We start from the raw sequence: 15,801 nt of genomic DNA on the forward strand, positions 1-15,801 counted from the left end.
AGAAAATGTTCTGAAAATTGCAGCTTTCCACCAGGAGGGAACAGTGTCATAGCACAAAGAGCTAGATGTTGTTCAAAGGGTCCTGCCTTGAGTGGGGGTGGGGGTGGAAGCTCATGAGGGTCCTGGGTTTCTGTGATCTGTAATCTCAGCTGCCTTTCTCAGCCTCGTGTCCTCTGCAGCTTTGTCAGGCATGAATTTGAAAATCCTCTTCCCACAGTGACGCCAATCCATATATCAATACATGAGGTGCAGGTGTGAACCGAGAGCCTTATGACACTCTCCTCAAGCGGTAGCCATCATTAATTGAGCAAGATCTAGTGAGAAGTGTTCTGAATCCAGAATTTGAAAACCTGAGTCTAGTCTTAGCTCTGCTCCCAACTATCTTGGGGTCCTCAGTTTTTCTACTTATGAGTTAAAAGTATTGAATCATCTCTGGCTTAACTCATTGACTTACCCACTAACACACTCATTCATTCAACTAATGTTTATTGAGTATTTACCATCTTTTAGACATGATCTTCCTTAGGTAAGTCCTTCTTCTTTGGGGGTTTAATTTTCCTCTTCTGTAAAATAGGGGTATTGGATTTTGGATGAACCCTTGCACCTTAGCTAGGCCATGAATCCACCTCAGTTCACATTTCATAGCTTTGGCTAAAAGATTGTCACATAAGGCCTGGATGAAATCTTTGCTAAATAAAAAAAAAAACATTATGTGGTTCAGGCACTCCTCAAATATGTCTATCTATTAACTCATTTTTTAAAAAGGGAATGAAGGGATTAATTTTAATTTGCATCTATCAAAGGCATACCACATTAAGAGAAACAAAAAAAAAAAAAAAGAGAGAATAAAAGAGAAAAATTGGGAGACCGACATACTAATCATAATTGTTGCCACTCACGGAATGTCTATTGGTGCAAATTTCTGAGACTTTGAAAGTGTAAAAATGTCTTTAGTGTGCCCTCATCTTGACTGACAGTTTGTTTGGACACACAATTCTAGGTTGGTAATAATTCCCACGCAGAATTTTGAAGGAAGTACTCCATTTTCTTTAACATTCTAAGGCTGTTGTTGAAAAACACTGTCATTATGATTCTTGATTTGTTGGATTTTACCTGACTTTTTCCCCTCCTTCTCTCTCTGAAAGCTTTTAGAATGCCCTTTTTACTGCCTATGTGTCCTGATGCTGTGATTTAGAGGAGGTCTTTTTAAATTAATCACAGCAGGCACTTGGAACATCGTATCAATTTGGCACTTTGTGCCCTTCAGTCCTGGGAATTTTTCTTTACAATTTATTCCTTTTCATTCTGTCTGTCTTATACTTGTTAGATTGATATTTTAATTTTCTTATATTTTCTCTCTTACTTTCCTCTCTCACTGGTCTTATTCTAGTCTCAAGAAAATTTCTTTGACTTTATCTTCCAATCCATATATGAAATGTTTCATTTCAACCATATTTTTAATTTTTTTATTTTTTTAATGTTTATTTATTTTTGAGAGAGAGAAAGAGCGCAAATGGGGGAGGAGCAGAGAGAGAGGGAGACACAGAATCTAAAGCAGGCTCCAGGCTGTGAGCTGTCAGCACAAACCTTGAGTTCATGATCTGAGCTGAAGTCAGATGCTTAACTGACTGAGCCACCCAGGTGCCCCATATTTTTAATTTCTGAGAGCTCTTTCTATTCTGTAATTTCCCCCCCTTTCTGTAGCAGCTTGTTCTTTTTTTATGGACACAATACCTTTCTCACCTCTCCAAGGACTATAGTAGTGTTGAAGATTTATTGTTTTGCCTGTATCTTGTTTCCTCTGAATGGCTGATCCTTTTTGTTTGTTTAGTTTGGTTTCTATCAGAGAGGCTTTTCTGCAAAGTCTGGTGATCTTTGACTGAATCGTACTCATATTTATGAATGGGGCACCAAAAAAGCTGAGTGGATACTCTGTTTAATGGATGGAGTGTATTTACTGGAAGGTTTCACTCTGCAGTGATCCAGCAAGACACTGGAGGTTTGGGGGCGGGATCTCCAAATGTCAGTGTTTGAGTATCTGTGCATCTTTTTTGGTTTCTCCAATGAAAGATCCTCAAATCCGCCTAAAATGTTTATATTTGGCTGCCAGTATCCTGGGAGCCAATAAGATCAAGGATGGTGGCCATCTCCCTCTTCTGTATATGGACCTTCAGTGAATTCCAAGTTCTCAGGAAAGTGCACATCACATACAAGAGGGACCTAGGGGTCTACTCCCTTTACAGACTTTCAACCCCTCTTCCCTTTTTTAGCCCCACCCATACCCCTACCCTCAGTGCAACCTGGTGCTTCCACTTCCTCAGTCTTTCCGAGGTTGTGCAGGGCTAATGGCAGGAACATGCATCTCATTTTCTCCATTCTGCCAAGTCAGAATCCACTCTTGCAGCTACTTTCTGTTACTCAAAAAAATGTTGACTTGTCTATTACTTCTCATTCTCTTTATTCTTGTTGGTTTATCTTTGCCCTCTTGTGTCATTTTTTTCAGATTTAGGAATTAATGACGATATAGCCAAATGATCGAAGGGTAAGATAATTTTTCAAAAGGGGATTCAGAACAAATAAACTGGGGTCTAGAAGACACTGACAAGAATAGGTGGGCAGCCAGTGCGAGAGACCGCTCGGGCACTGTGGGTCCACATTGCAGGTATGCAGTTATGTAGCAGGAAATAGCTTGAGGACCTCATTCACTCCGGCATTCAGTGAGTATCTGTTGATCACCTGCTATGTGCCAGACTCAGCAGATGTGACTGTGAGCAAGACAGAGAAGGCTTCTGCTCTTCGGGACCTTATATTTTCACGTGCAATAAGGCCACAAATAACAAATAAACAAGGCAACCTGTTAATGATAAGTGCTCAAGAAAATTAAAGATGGTTGTGTGTTAATGAGTGACCATAGGAACTACTTGAATGGAAGGGCCCCTGAAATCCAGTTTCCTCATCCTAAGAATGAGGAAGTTCAGGTACTGAGAAGGGAAGGGACTTTCCCAATGTCACACACAGTTAGGACCTGCACCAGTACCGAGGAGGCCTCCTGATTCCCACTCCTGCATTCTTTGTGCTATTAATTTCTCCGAGGTTCTTGAGACCTCTGCTGACTGCAGACCACACCCTTGGCCTCTCTGTGGCTCTGCCTTCCATCTCCGCACCATGGAAAACAACCAAGCTAAATAGCTCCTTCAGCTGAGGTCAGGGAAGCCCCAGCTCCAGTGAACAAAGATGAAGCAAATCATCAGCTTTAGAGTCTTTTTTTTTTTTTTAACATTTATTTATTTTTGAGAAACAGAGTGAGACAAAGCGTGAGCGGGGGAGGGGCAGAGAGAGAAAGAGACACAGAGTCTGAAGCAGGCTCCAGGCTCTGAGCAAGAGGTCAGCACAGAGCCTGATGCGGGGTTCGAACCCACAAACCATGAGTTCATGACCTGAGCCGAAGTCAGACACTCAACCGACTGAGCCACCCAGGTGCCACCAGTTTTAGAGTCTTAATTGGACTTGGCAGCAACACGGGCTGTCTACCTGCAGACTGAAGGTGGCCCCTCACTGCCCACATATTGTGTTATGCCTGTTTCAAATCTCAGTCAAGGTAGAAACGGAGCACTAAACTCCTGTCAAGAGACCAGCTTTCTGGAGAGCTCATCTGGATTTCACAGAAGTGCAAGGACAGAGGTTTATAGGGATGGATTTTGAAGCCACTAAACTGAGGCATCATGGGCAACACAGGGCTTTTCTGAGGCTCACATGGTGATCCTGGAGCAGAACTGGGAACTATCCATCTGTCCACTGACCCTTTTTTCCCTCAAAGTATTATGCCTCCTTCAAATATTGCAACCCCCACCCCCGCTGCCATGATATTGTTGATCTGCTGTACATGTTGTTATTATTACTTTCATTATGAAATAACTCTGGAAATAGAAGGGAGGGGGGGAATCACGCAGAGTTTTCCACCCAGTAAAGCCAGTCATAACATTTTGATGAATTTCCTTCCTGTGAATTTCCAACGTATAGGGTTGTTGTTAGTGATGTTCTCCACCTACTTATATATGCAACTTTACATCCTGTCCTTTTCCTTAAACTTTGTATGAGTTCAGCAATTTGTAACTGATATAAAGCTTTATGAATATCTAATGACCGCTTAATTAAACAGTCACTTTATATATCATAATTACTTAACTATTCCCTTCCTGTTAGATTTTTGTATTTTAGTATTAGGTTTTTTTTGTTGTTATAGCTATTGTTTCTCACACTGTAAAATGCTGTTATGAACATACTCATGCTCAAAGCCATATGAGTACAACTGCCTGTCACCTGTATGCTACTTCTCATCCCTTTGCAATTGGAAGGGGGTCGTATACATACTCTGCTTTGAGATGTTTCATGGTAAGGAATGTTATCTAATGAAATTAATCTGTGACTGTGGGAACAGAGGCATCAGCAGCAGGCACAGGGACTGCTGGGGGAGAGAAGGACTGTTTTGAACAGGAGCTGGCAGGCCCTCTCAGTGCCCCCGAAACCTCACCAAGTAGACACCCTCTCACTTCACATTTTTCTAAGGCCGGCTCTGGCCTCCCTTGTTGCCATTCACATGCAGACGTTACTTCAGAGAACTCTGTGCCTCGCGCTGGCCCAACACCGTGGAGGACTTAACCAGAGTGAATCAGAGGGCAGGCAGCCAGGAGAGGAGGAGGAGGTCTGGCTTATCTGATGGATGAAGCGATGGCAGGAGCTGATGTCCACAGTGTCAGCAGACTCAGGTGGCAGGTGTTGTGTGCCGTTGGCAGGCTCATGGGTAGGGGAGGTGGTCATCAGATGGGTGGTACGCGGCAAGCAATGAAGAATGAATCTTCATTTTCCATAAAGGGATCCAGGGTCCCACCGTCCCCTTGTTTTTTGCAGAAAAAGTTTATGCTGACCTGGGGACCCTTAAAGGCATGTGAGTCACCTTCCCTAAAACCTTTCAGGCCAGTTCTTTTCATTGCACTGGTTTAGGGTAAGACTCCATTAAGATTATTAAAGAGGGAAAAGATCTGATTTACTTACATAATAATTTTAATACCTGTGTACATCTGGTGCAGTCTATCCAAGGACAGTGGGCCATCAAATTAACTCCTTTTTTCTACTTCTTCTCTACTTGGTAACTTTCCTCTCATATTTAAGTAATAATGATAATTAATTAATTCCTCTAGAATTTATTTGTAAACAAGCACTTGGAGAGCTAACTCTGTTGGAGCCACCGTCCTAAGTCCTTTAAAAATATTATCTCATTGGGGTGCATGGCTGGCTCAGTTGGGAGAGCATGTGACTGTCAATCTCAGGATCATGAGTTCAATCCCCACATTGGGCATGGAGCCTACTTCAAAACAAAATTATTTCATTTAATCTTCATAGCAATCTCTGAAGCAGATACCATTATGTCCCCATTCCACAGATGAGGAAACTGAAACCAGGAGGTTAAGTAACTTGCCCCTGGTCGCACAACCGGTGAGGGGCTCCAGAGTCCGTAGCCCTCGGGAGAATCTGGTGGAGACAGATGCAGGCTGAAGCTGAGGCCCTAAAATGACAACAGTAGAATCCTGGGCAGGGTGCTGTGCTACCTCTCCTAATGTCACTGGAAACCCCACAGGGAATAATCTTACCTTTTTCCATAAAATGAGGAAATTCTTAGGGGTAATCTGGCTCACACTGTTTATACACAGAGGAGGTGCAGTCAATCTCCAAATAGTCACCAAGCAAACATGGACCTCAATGAAAGCAATAGTTTCTGGCAAATATGAGTAAGAACCAGGGAGGTTATGATGTCTCCTCTGCATGTGTAGTGGTACCAGCTAGAAAGAAGACAACCGGGCTATGGCTGAGAAGCAGGAGGAAAGTGAGGGTGTGAGGAGCTCCTTCCGCCCCTCAGGATGCACCTTGGAGTGGGAAAGACAAAGTCCAGGGACTGGACAACATAGGAACAAGTTTCCTTGGGAAATGGCCAGGACCCAGGAAGGAGAGAGGCTGGGAAAGTAAGGGGAAAAGAATCAGACAGTGATTCACTGGGGGAGGGGGGGGAGCACCCTGAGGGGGAGGGCAGAAATCCAACTAGCCATTAGCATCAGAAAGGTTTAGCAAGCCCTGGGCAAGGTCCTAAGGAGCTAAGCAAAGAAAACAGCTGAGACACTCCCAGGAAGGGGCCACCTCAGAGACTGAGATGGGGGGGGGCACCGTGAAGGAAATAGGCAAGAGAAAATTTTAGAAACTGCGGTACACGGTCAGAGAAGACTCAGAAACACCCGACTTCATGCTGAGAGTCTGTGTTATCAGCTCACGGCTCCCAACATTTCCCTCCTAGGAATGAGTTTGGTCTTAGAATCTGGAGTGGGATCAAACTGGTAGATTGAAAGTCAAGCATCCATAGCCGACAGTTGGAAAATAAACAGGACAGATAATATGCAGCCTTGGACTTTTGAGCAGGGTGTGATAGCCCCTTCCTGACTCTGTTGAATCACCAGGACCTCTGTGGTGGGGAGAGGTTGGGCTCCCTCCCTCCACACCCCTGATTTCAGCAAGAGGGTGTCTGTCAAATTGGAACATGGTTCCCTGAGACAATACCTTAAAGATTTCCAAGGAGGATGTTGAAACCGTTCTTAAAAGGCTTTGGGGAGGAGAAGAGCGAGGTGAAGACAGATGTTTGCAACATTCTGTGCAACACGCTGTTGGATAAGACCTATTTAAATTTCTGGGACAGAGATTCAGCTCAGAGAGAGGAGTGTGGACTCCTGAATGTGCCACTGTAGAGGAGTACAGCCCTGCAGAGAAGAAGGGACAGTGAGAGTGGGGACATGGTCACTGGGCCTGTGCAGATGGGAAGAGGAAGAAGAGAAAGTAATGACCCTGGGGCCCTGTGAGACAGTAGACCTGCTGGCACCCAACAGAACTGGTCAGAAAGAAAAATACACCCCTACTTTCCTAAGAAATTGATAATCTAGTGTCTGTGAGGGAATTTGGTTTTATTGGTTAATGAGGGGAACACTCTGTAATTAATGTTCAGTAGGTGGTGTGGCTCATCACAGTCCAGGAGAAGTCTTAGAGCATGCAGCATGAATGAATTATTTTGAGGGTTGCAATTAAAAATGCTTTAAGTGTGCCCAGATTCCTCAAAGGTCTTTTGGCCCCTCTGCCCTTGCCCCCTCCCCTACTGGCAGGGGCTCTTAGAACTTTCCAGGGCTAATTCTAGTCCTGGGTTCTCTGAAGCACAGTTTGTCAAGTGTGAACTCCAAGTCCCCTGGGCACCTGAAGCTCCCTTGTTGCTCTGGGGAGGAATTGTTACAGGGACGGCTCTGTCTGGCCTCTGACTCATCCATTTCTCCTAACTCCCTCACTGCCACTGTTGAGAATTCCCTTGTTGCCCTGGAGTGGGGACCGAGTGTGATAAATCTATTTGATCACGCCATTGAGGTGAGGCAAAACCAGGACATTCATCCTCTATTTGAACCGTAATGTTTTGGGCTGGGTCTCTGAGCACCAGCGAAACTGACTGTTGATCATCTTTCATCATCTTTTGTCTGGCCTGGGCAGCCTACAGCAAGCAAAAATCTCCATCTAATGGTGTTTTCCAGCCTTCTCTCGATCTTTGAATTGTAGAAGCACACTGTCTGGCTGTTAATCCTCTCCTGCCCCCCACCGTAGCTCCCTGCCTGCCCGTGCGTGGGTCTGGCTGTAACTTGTCCTGAGGGGCAGTGGGCCTTGTATCTGGTGACATGCTAGGCCGTTTGCAACCAGAGCCTTAGGCGCCCTCTGCTTTGCAAAAGTCTGCAAAAGGGCCATACCCATCCCTGAAAGGGCTGTAAATTGCATCTTAGGCCATGTGCGTGCTTGACCTTGGGAAAGAATCCTGAGGTTGGCACAGAGGAGTGACTCCACTGAAGCATAGAAGCTCGGTGGCAGAGATTCTCAGAGTTAGCAGGAAATGTTGTGGTCATCTAGTCCAACATTCTACAAATGGAATTTGCAAATTCTACAAATTTCCATTAGTGGAAAGTGGAATCAATTTAGTGGGATGCCACCAGCAAGTGAGAAAAAAAATGAAATAGAATATCAGTGAAATTAACTCAGCGAAACTTGTGTTTCAGTGAAATTTGTGTTTCAGTGACGTAGCTGTTCGTATGTTAGTGCAGACTGGTTAAGATTATAAACTGCAGTCCGGAAAGTTTAAGCAACTTGTTGTAGGCCAAGCAAACCCTCAGAGGACCAGTAGCTCAGGCCAGTGTTGTCTTCTCTCCACCTGTCTCCCACCCCCTCCAACCACATACATACCTAAAACTTGTACATAATTTGCTCTGGTATGTGGTTTAAGGAACATGGGATTTGTGGTGGAAGGCTGGATTCAAGTCCAGCTGGGTGACTGTGGGAAACCATCTGGCCAGTGTTTCTCAGACAGTATCTCAGGGACCCTCCATTTAGAATCATGAGTTGGGGGAGTCTTGTTAAAAATATACATCCCTGGGTCCCCTGAATCAGAACCTGTGATTGGAGGCTAGGGCAAGTGAGAGACCAGCAAAGGCATCTGCACGTTCAACAAACTCCTGAGGCAATTTTTATGCGCACTCATTGTCCCAAACAATGATCTTGATGTTTCTGAGCTTAAAGTTCTTGATGGATGTGGTGGAGATGGTAGCATCGCCTGGTTGTTGTGAGAATCAAGTGGATAGTTAACGTGAGGGTGAAAGCACTCTACAGACCTGAGGTATTACCATGTCACAACATCCCTCTCAAAACGATGCTTTGGGAAGATGGCACCAGAAGGGCACAGAGGTAGAGTCTGTGCATTTAATGGGACTAGGAAAGTTAAATGGAAAAATGAGCCAACAAGCATGTTTTCTCCTTCTTCTGTCTCTTTCCCTCTTCCAACTTCTGTCCTACGAATTTCTCTTCCTGATCCAATCTCAATGGCTGCGCCCTGCCCATCCCCGGACACGTGTTTAGAGCAGGCTCCTTACTCCGTGGTTGGGAGCCATACATTTTGCAACCATCATTTCAATGCATCGTGTAACCTTCTCAAGCCCACTGTGACATTCAAGTTCCTTTAACAGGAAATTCTCACAGTCCTGAATGCTGAGCTCTTGGTCCTGGTGGGACTGTTGTTTCTCTGCATACTGGGCTGCTTGCTGTATTTACCATTCAGCAGAAGCTTCCCGGGACATATGGCTACACAATGTACTTGGACTGGTGCGTTAGTACAACTGCTGGTGCAGGCAATGCAGGCCCTGAAGGCTTCAATTAGAGATGTACAGACTGAGGCCAAGTTCCTTGGAGGTGGTAGCTGGACTTTCCCACTGAGCCGCTGTCTGGGCTGAACCTTGGGGAGAATAGGCTGCCCCTGTGGGCCTCTGGGTCTCCCACTCCTTCCCTTATTTCCCCTCTGCCCCTAAGTGCAGCTGCTATTTCAAGAGAGAAGCTTTGCAGGGGCGCTTGGGTGGCTCAGTTGGTTAAGGGTCTGACTCGGCCCAGGTCATGATCTCGTGGTCATGGGTTCAAGCCCCAGCTCTGAGCTGATAGCTTGGAGCCTGGAACCTGCTTCAGATTCTGTGTCTTCCTCTTTCTCTCCCTCTCTCTCTCTCTCTCTCCCCCTCTCCCTCTGCCCCCCCCCCCCCCGCCCCACTCACGCTCTGTCTCTTTCTATCTCTCAAAAATAAATAAGACATTTAAAAACATTTTTTTTTAAGAGAGTGGCTTTGTGCTTAGCTCTGTGAGACAAACTAATAACTAGTGGTTTCTCATGATAAGTGAAAGTCTCAGTGTTCAGCTAGAAGAGGTTGCTCTTATCCTGAGGTCGCTCTACCCAGTTTTACTGGTTCTGCCCCAGAACCAGTACAGTGGGGAAGTGCCAGGCCCAGAGGGAGAGTAGGCTACGGTACTGAGGATGGCTCCTAAGTAAGATGTGACCCCTCTTCCTCCCTTCCCATTCTTTCTCCTGGTCCCCAGTAGTTGGGCTAAGGTAAACCAATTCTATTCCCTTCTCTTCTGCTTTTCCTTTGTGTTCACACCTCATTCTTTTTTGTGTCACTGGCAACATCTGTTTTAAGCTGATGGCTCCAGCTGGGGGTGGGGTAGGGGAGGTTGCAAAAGTTAGGAGGAAGGAGGTTGTCTCTTCCATTATTCCCAAATAAGAATTCAGCTAGAAGCAGGTAAGAGTGAGTGAGTTAGAAATGGTGCCCAGTAAGAGTCTGAGGGTAGTCATAGGGGCAAGGAGGGGCGCAGGGTAGTGCCCTGGGAAGACATAAAGAGACATACTGGGAAAGGGGGTAGAAGGCACAGCTAGCTGGAAGCTTGGCAAAGGAAAATGAAAATAACTCCAAGTGAACAAGAAAGAATTAGAATTAAGCTCGGTTCTGGGCAGGCTCCAGATTGTGGCTGGAGCTAGAGCAGCAGAATGATTGAATGGCACTGTGTCAATTACTTTATTTTCTTGTTTTCTTTCCTGTTCCCAACTCCCTCTTCTGCCTTCTTTCCACTCCGGACCCCATCTTTCCCCCCTTTTCTTCCTCCTCCTCCTCTTTTCCTCTGCACGCATCCTTTCTCCCTCCCCCTCTCACCCACCCCCTCCTCCCCCAATCCCTCACGTTCCACTCCACGCCCCACCCCAAGCTCTCTGGCGGATGTGAGTTGACCGTGGTCCTCCAGGACTTCAATGCAGGCCACAGCAGCGAGCTGACCATCCAGGTGGGACAGACGGTGGAGCTGCTGGAGCGGCCCAGCGAGCGGCCGGGCTGGTGTCTGGTCCGCACCACGGAAAGGAGCCCCCCGCAAGAGGGCCTGGTTCCCAGCAGCGCCCTGTGCATCTCCCATTCCCGAAGCAGCGTGGAGATGGACTGCTTCTTCCCCCTGGTGAAAGGTAGGGGGACTGAGGGGGGGTGGGCACGTGCAGAAGGCGCTGGGCACGAGCCCACCCTAACCGAAGAGCACCACTGAGCTATCCTGTCTCGTCAACCTATTCTGACCTTGTGGGATTTCTCTTGACCTGCTTGTGAAAGGAGTGGGTTGGGGACTTGAGGAGAAAGAGCTACCGAGTGGCCATGTGACTTTGGAAAAGTCATTTAACCTTTGTGAGTCCATTTCAGCCTAAAATGAAAGCTGAATTAGATGGCCTCTAAGACCTCTTCTAGCTCTCCCACTACATTCAGAAAAGTCTTCTACCTGTGACCAAGCCTAGACTTCTCCCTTCTGCACTGAAGGCTCCAGAGCTGCTTTGGGCTCCCTGGCCCCCCACCCCCACCCAAGTGCTAGCATAGCTGAGTTAGGTTTGACCCTCCCCTCAGCCCTGCCAGGGCACAGGACACTCATTTATGGGGCCTTCATGGATACGTTCTTTGAGCCCAGGTTTCTGTTTTACACAGTTCTGTGTTACTCATTTTATATAAGTTCTCTGCTTATTTATTCATTTTTCCCCTCCCACCAAGGAGACTGAACTACTTAGAACAGTGATTCTCCAAGGGGGGGCAGGGGTGGGGGGTGTCTCAGGATTGGCAAGGTCAATATCCCTCTGGAACGTTTAGAAATGCAAACTCAGACTCCGCTCCAGACCCACTGGGTCTGAATAGCTGGGGTGGGGGCCAGCAGTCTGTGTTTTAGCAAGCTCCCCTGTGACTTTCATGCTCACTCTCGAATGAGACCCTCTAACTTTGACAGTCAAGGCTGGCAGGGGCTTTGGAGTTACTCATTTTACATTGAGTAAACTGAGGCGCAGAAGGCGACGCTGAGCTCTCCTGGGGTTCTGAGCTTCTTTTCTTAACTGGTCACATGACCTCCGTCGGGGGCGCCCTCTGTGCAGACCCATGCTGAGTATTTGTGCAATAGGAAGAGGGTAGGGGCCTTTGGGGAGGCAGGGACACCAGGGTCACCACAGAGACCTGCTACAGACTTCTCGGTAGGTACTGCAGGCTAATTAAATTTCTGAAAAGTTGCTAATTCTGCTGGAATTGCATCCGGTCCACCTCTAAAACCTGCCATCCTCCTTTCAACCACCAGATGGCAGTAGCAGGTTGCATTATTGGAGCTGTCCAACTCTCCCAAGGGGCGTCCCTGGGTTTTTTTCCATCAGAAGAAAACTGGAAACTAAGACCCTCTTCCCTCCACACGCACACACCCTCGTGCCCCCTTCCCTCTGTTCATCCATCGCTTGCTTCTCCCCCTCCTTTTCTCTGAACACAGGAGGAACTGTGTCAGGAAATTGTGTGGAATTTGTAATTGCAGATACAGCTCCCCGGTCCTTTGAAGTGTCCACTGGAGAAACTCGTGGTACCAGGAAGAGATGGGTGAAACTCAGGAATGTGGTTCTGTTTGAAGTCTAACCAAAGGGAAACTGGGACCCAAAGGGGCTAGAAGTGTGAGGGTGAATGATGCAATATACACAAAACACTTAGAACAGTGCCTGGCACGCGATGCGTGGTAGTTGTCATGATAAGTGATAGTTATTCCATTTTTTGCCATCGATTCTTCAGCAAAATAGCTACCAACTCCCACACATCCAGTCTAGAGACCCCCATCTTTGGAGACAAAACCAAGGATGGCACTTCCTTTGCTGGGGAGGGCTAACTCGTCATAGATCTCTGGTGTGCGTTGTTCATCAGGAAGGACTTACCTTGCAGAGAGGAGCTGAGACTTTCTGACAAAGGCCCAGCCTCTCCAGCCTGTGGCTGGGTAGGATATGCATGCCTTCCTTGCCCCTGACCATCTGGGACCCTACCGCTTGTGGCAGGAGCAAACACACAGTGGAGAGGCAGAGAGCAGTCAGAGGGGATCTGTGATCCAGAGGCATTCAGGGTGAGAACTCTAGAGGGAGAGGGATTAGTGGAGGGTCAACTGCGAAATGGACACTAAGGAGGAGGGATGGAATACAGAAGCAAGAGAGAAAGTGGAGAGGGAGACCAGCATGGAACTTTCTGGCGCACTCCACCAGCAGGCATGGCTTCTTAAAGGCAGTATCCTACCAGTGCCTGTCACCCATTTCCTTGGCTCTGTTGGTTTGTAGGCTGGTTCCTCTCTCTCCAAGCATAGGCCAAGTAGGTGGGCCTTCAGATGGCCACCTGTGAGCTCTTACTGCCCTCTCACCTGTGTGGGCTCAGAATACACAGGTGCCCAATTCCTGACAGTCAGGCCTCCATGGAGCAGCCCTAACACAGCCTCATTTGAAAGCGTGTGCTCTCATGCACACACCCCAGTTTGGAAAGCCATCTCCCACTCCAGGGCCTCTTAGCAGAAACTCCATAAACTGTTCCTTCTCCCCATTCTGAGGGCTGCCTGCTGGCCCCCTGGCCTTTTCCCCTCCCAGCTGATGTGTCTCCAGCAGGCGCTTCACCTTACAAGTTATGCACAGCAGGACTGAGAATGAAGCATTCCTCTGGGGGTTGTGGACTAGTACAGGGTGGCCTCACCCAATATCACTGGAGGTCAAAATCTGTTCCTTTTTCAATTCTTAGGAGGGAACTGGTCCTCTTAACCTTTGTAGAGAGCATCAGGTCAGTGCTTCTGTGGACTGTGAGAAAAAATGCAGTGTTTGTATGATGTGCTAAGTGCCAGATGAGTGCTCAGGCCATGACTGTCACCCCCCAGATATGCAGGTGGAAGAATCTTGGAATGTTAACACTGAGAAGGGAACTTGAAGAACCACTAGACCAGGCTCTCAACCCTGGCTGCATGGAATCCCCTGGAAGCTTTACTGAATGACAATGCCCAATCCTCACCCAAAACAACTAGATTCAGAATCTCTAGAATGGGACCTGAGGGTCCATGTTTTTAAATGCTCCTTGGGTGAATCCAAGGTACAGCCAAGTCAGAAACAGTGCACTAGTCCAGTTTCCTTTCCTCTAGGGCCACTCTTGGGCACAGGAAAGCAAGATGACTTTTCAGAAGCCACAGGGAAGTTGATGGCAAAGCTGGAGTAGAACCAAGGCTCCAACCCCCTTGCCCAGTGCTCTCCACCACACTGCCTATGGTGCTTCCAGGTAGCTCTGGGCTCCTCTCTTGTCTTTCCTTCCTGTGCCTTCTCAGGAGACAGCGGTTGGTTGTTTCTCCCGATATATCTGTGGCAGGACTGGTGATAGGGCTGCGTGACAAAGTGGGGGGCCTGCCTTTCTTATTTCTTTGCTGCCACCTGACACTCTCACTGGGGTTGGACCCTGTGGGGCCTCATCATTCCTCTTCCTAATCTATCCCCTCTCACTTTCTTAGCAGCAAGTGGTGGAGGGCAGCACCTCCCAAGGGACAAAGACTTTGTAGCAACAGTTTCAACTCTGGGTACATTTTAGAACCACTCAGAGGAGACTTTTAAAGTCTACTGATGCCTCACACCTCACCCTAGACCAATTAATTCATAACTACCTGGGCATCAGTATTTTTTTTTGGTTCCTTGGTAATTCTGTTGTTCCATGAGCATTGAGAGTCACTGCCTTATGGATTTAGCAACTCCCAATTATCAGGCATAGGAGATTTTAAAGATGAATTGGGAGGGATTAATACGCAAGTTATATAAAGAACTCCTACAACACAACAACTACAAAAAACAATTTGATTTAAAAATAGGCAAAGGACTCGAATAGACATTTCTCCATAGAAGGTATACAAATGGCCAATAAGATGAAAAGATGGGCAACATCACTAACAATTAGGGATCTGCAAATCAATACTACAATGAGATACCGGTTTATATCCATTAGGGTGGCTATTATTTTTTTAAAAAGCATAGGAAATAACAGGCATTGGTGAGGATGTGGAGAAATTGGACCCTTCTGCACTGCTCATGGAAAGTAAAATAGTGAACTGCTATGGAAAACAGTATGGGGTCCCTTAAAAGCTTAAACATAGAATTACCATATGATCCAGGAATTCCACATCCAGGTATACACCCAAAAGAATCAAAAGCAGGGACTCAAGGAGCTACTTGCGCACCCATATTCAGAGCAGCACTATTCACAAAGGTCAAAAGATGGAAGCTCTGGTGTCCATCAGTGGATGCATGGGTAAATAAAATGTTCCATACACATTGAATGGAGTATTGTCCAGTCTTTAAAAAGAAGGAAAATCTGGGAGCACCTGCATGGTTCAGTTGGTTCAGCGTCCGACTTCAGCTCAGGTCATGGTCTCACGGTTTGGGAGTTCGAGCCCCACATTGGGCTCTGTGCTGACAGCTCAGAGCCTGAGGCCTGCTTCAGATTCTCTCTCTCTCTCTCTCTCTCTCTCTCTCTCTCTCTCACTCTCTCCCTGCCCCTTACCCCACTCACTCTCTGTCATTCTCTGTCTCTCAAAAATAAATAAATGTTAAAAAAATTAAAAATATATAAAAAGAAGGAAAATCCAACATATGATACAACATGAATAAACTTTGGAGACATTATGTCGTGTGAACTCAACTAGTCACAAAAGAGCAAATACTGGATGGTTCCAGTTATAGGAGGTACCTAGAAGAGTCAAATTCCCTGAGACAGAAAGAAGAATAGTGGTTATGAGCAGCTGGAAGGAGAGGAGGAATGGGGAGTTAGTGTTTAATGTGTACAGAGTTTCAGTTTTGCAAGATGAGAAAAGTCCTGGAGATGGATGGTGCTGGTGGTTGCACAACCAAGGGAGTGTTGTTACTTAATGCTACTGAACTATATACTTAAAAATGGTTAAAATGGTGTTTAAAAAACAAAAACAAAAACAAAAACAAAAACAAGCGTTGGTCCTGGGTGCTTCTGCCTTTGGACCCGAAACCTGTCTAGGCTTTTCTCTACCCAGCTATGTAAGACTTCTGTGTCCCTTTTCCTTTCCTACCCA

The 15,801-nt window shown here is 46.6% G+C and overlaps 1 protein-coding gene across 4 annotated transcripts in view; it reads left to right on the top strand.

The window, feature by feature from the left end:
* KALRN (kalirin RhoGEF kinase) overlaps positions 1-15,801 on the top strand; it is a 520,685-nt gene that overhangs the window by 374,071 nt on the left and 130,813 nt on the right. For all 4 annotated transcript variants that reach the window (XM_042998400.1, XM_042998401.1, XM_015544797.2 and 1 more), the window contains one exon: positions 10,639-10,885. In XM_042998400.1, the coding sequence (XP_042854334.1) occupies positions 10,639-10,885 (247 nt within the window). The remainder of the gene's footprint in view (positions 1-10,638; positions 10,886-15,801) is intronic.

The sequence above is a fragment of the Panthera tigris genome, chromosome C2 (genome assembly GCF_018350195.1).
Source record: "Panthera tigris isolate Pti1 chromosome C2, P.tigris_Pti1_mat1.1, whole genome shotgun sequence".
Lineage (NCBI taxonomy): Eukaryota > Metazoa > Chordata > Mammalia > Carnivora > Felidae > Panthera > Panthera tigris.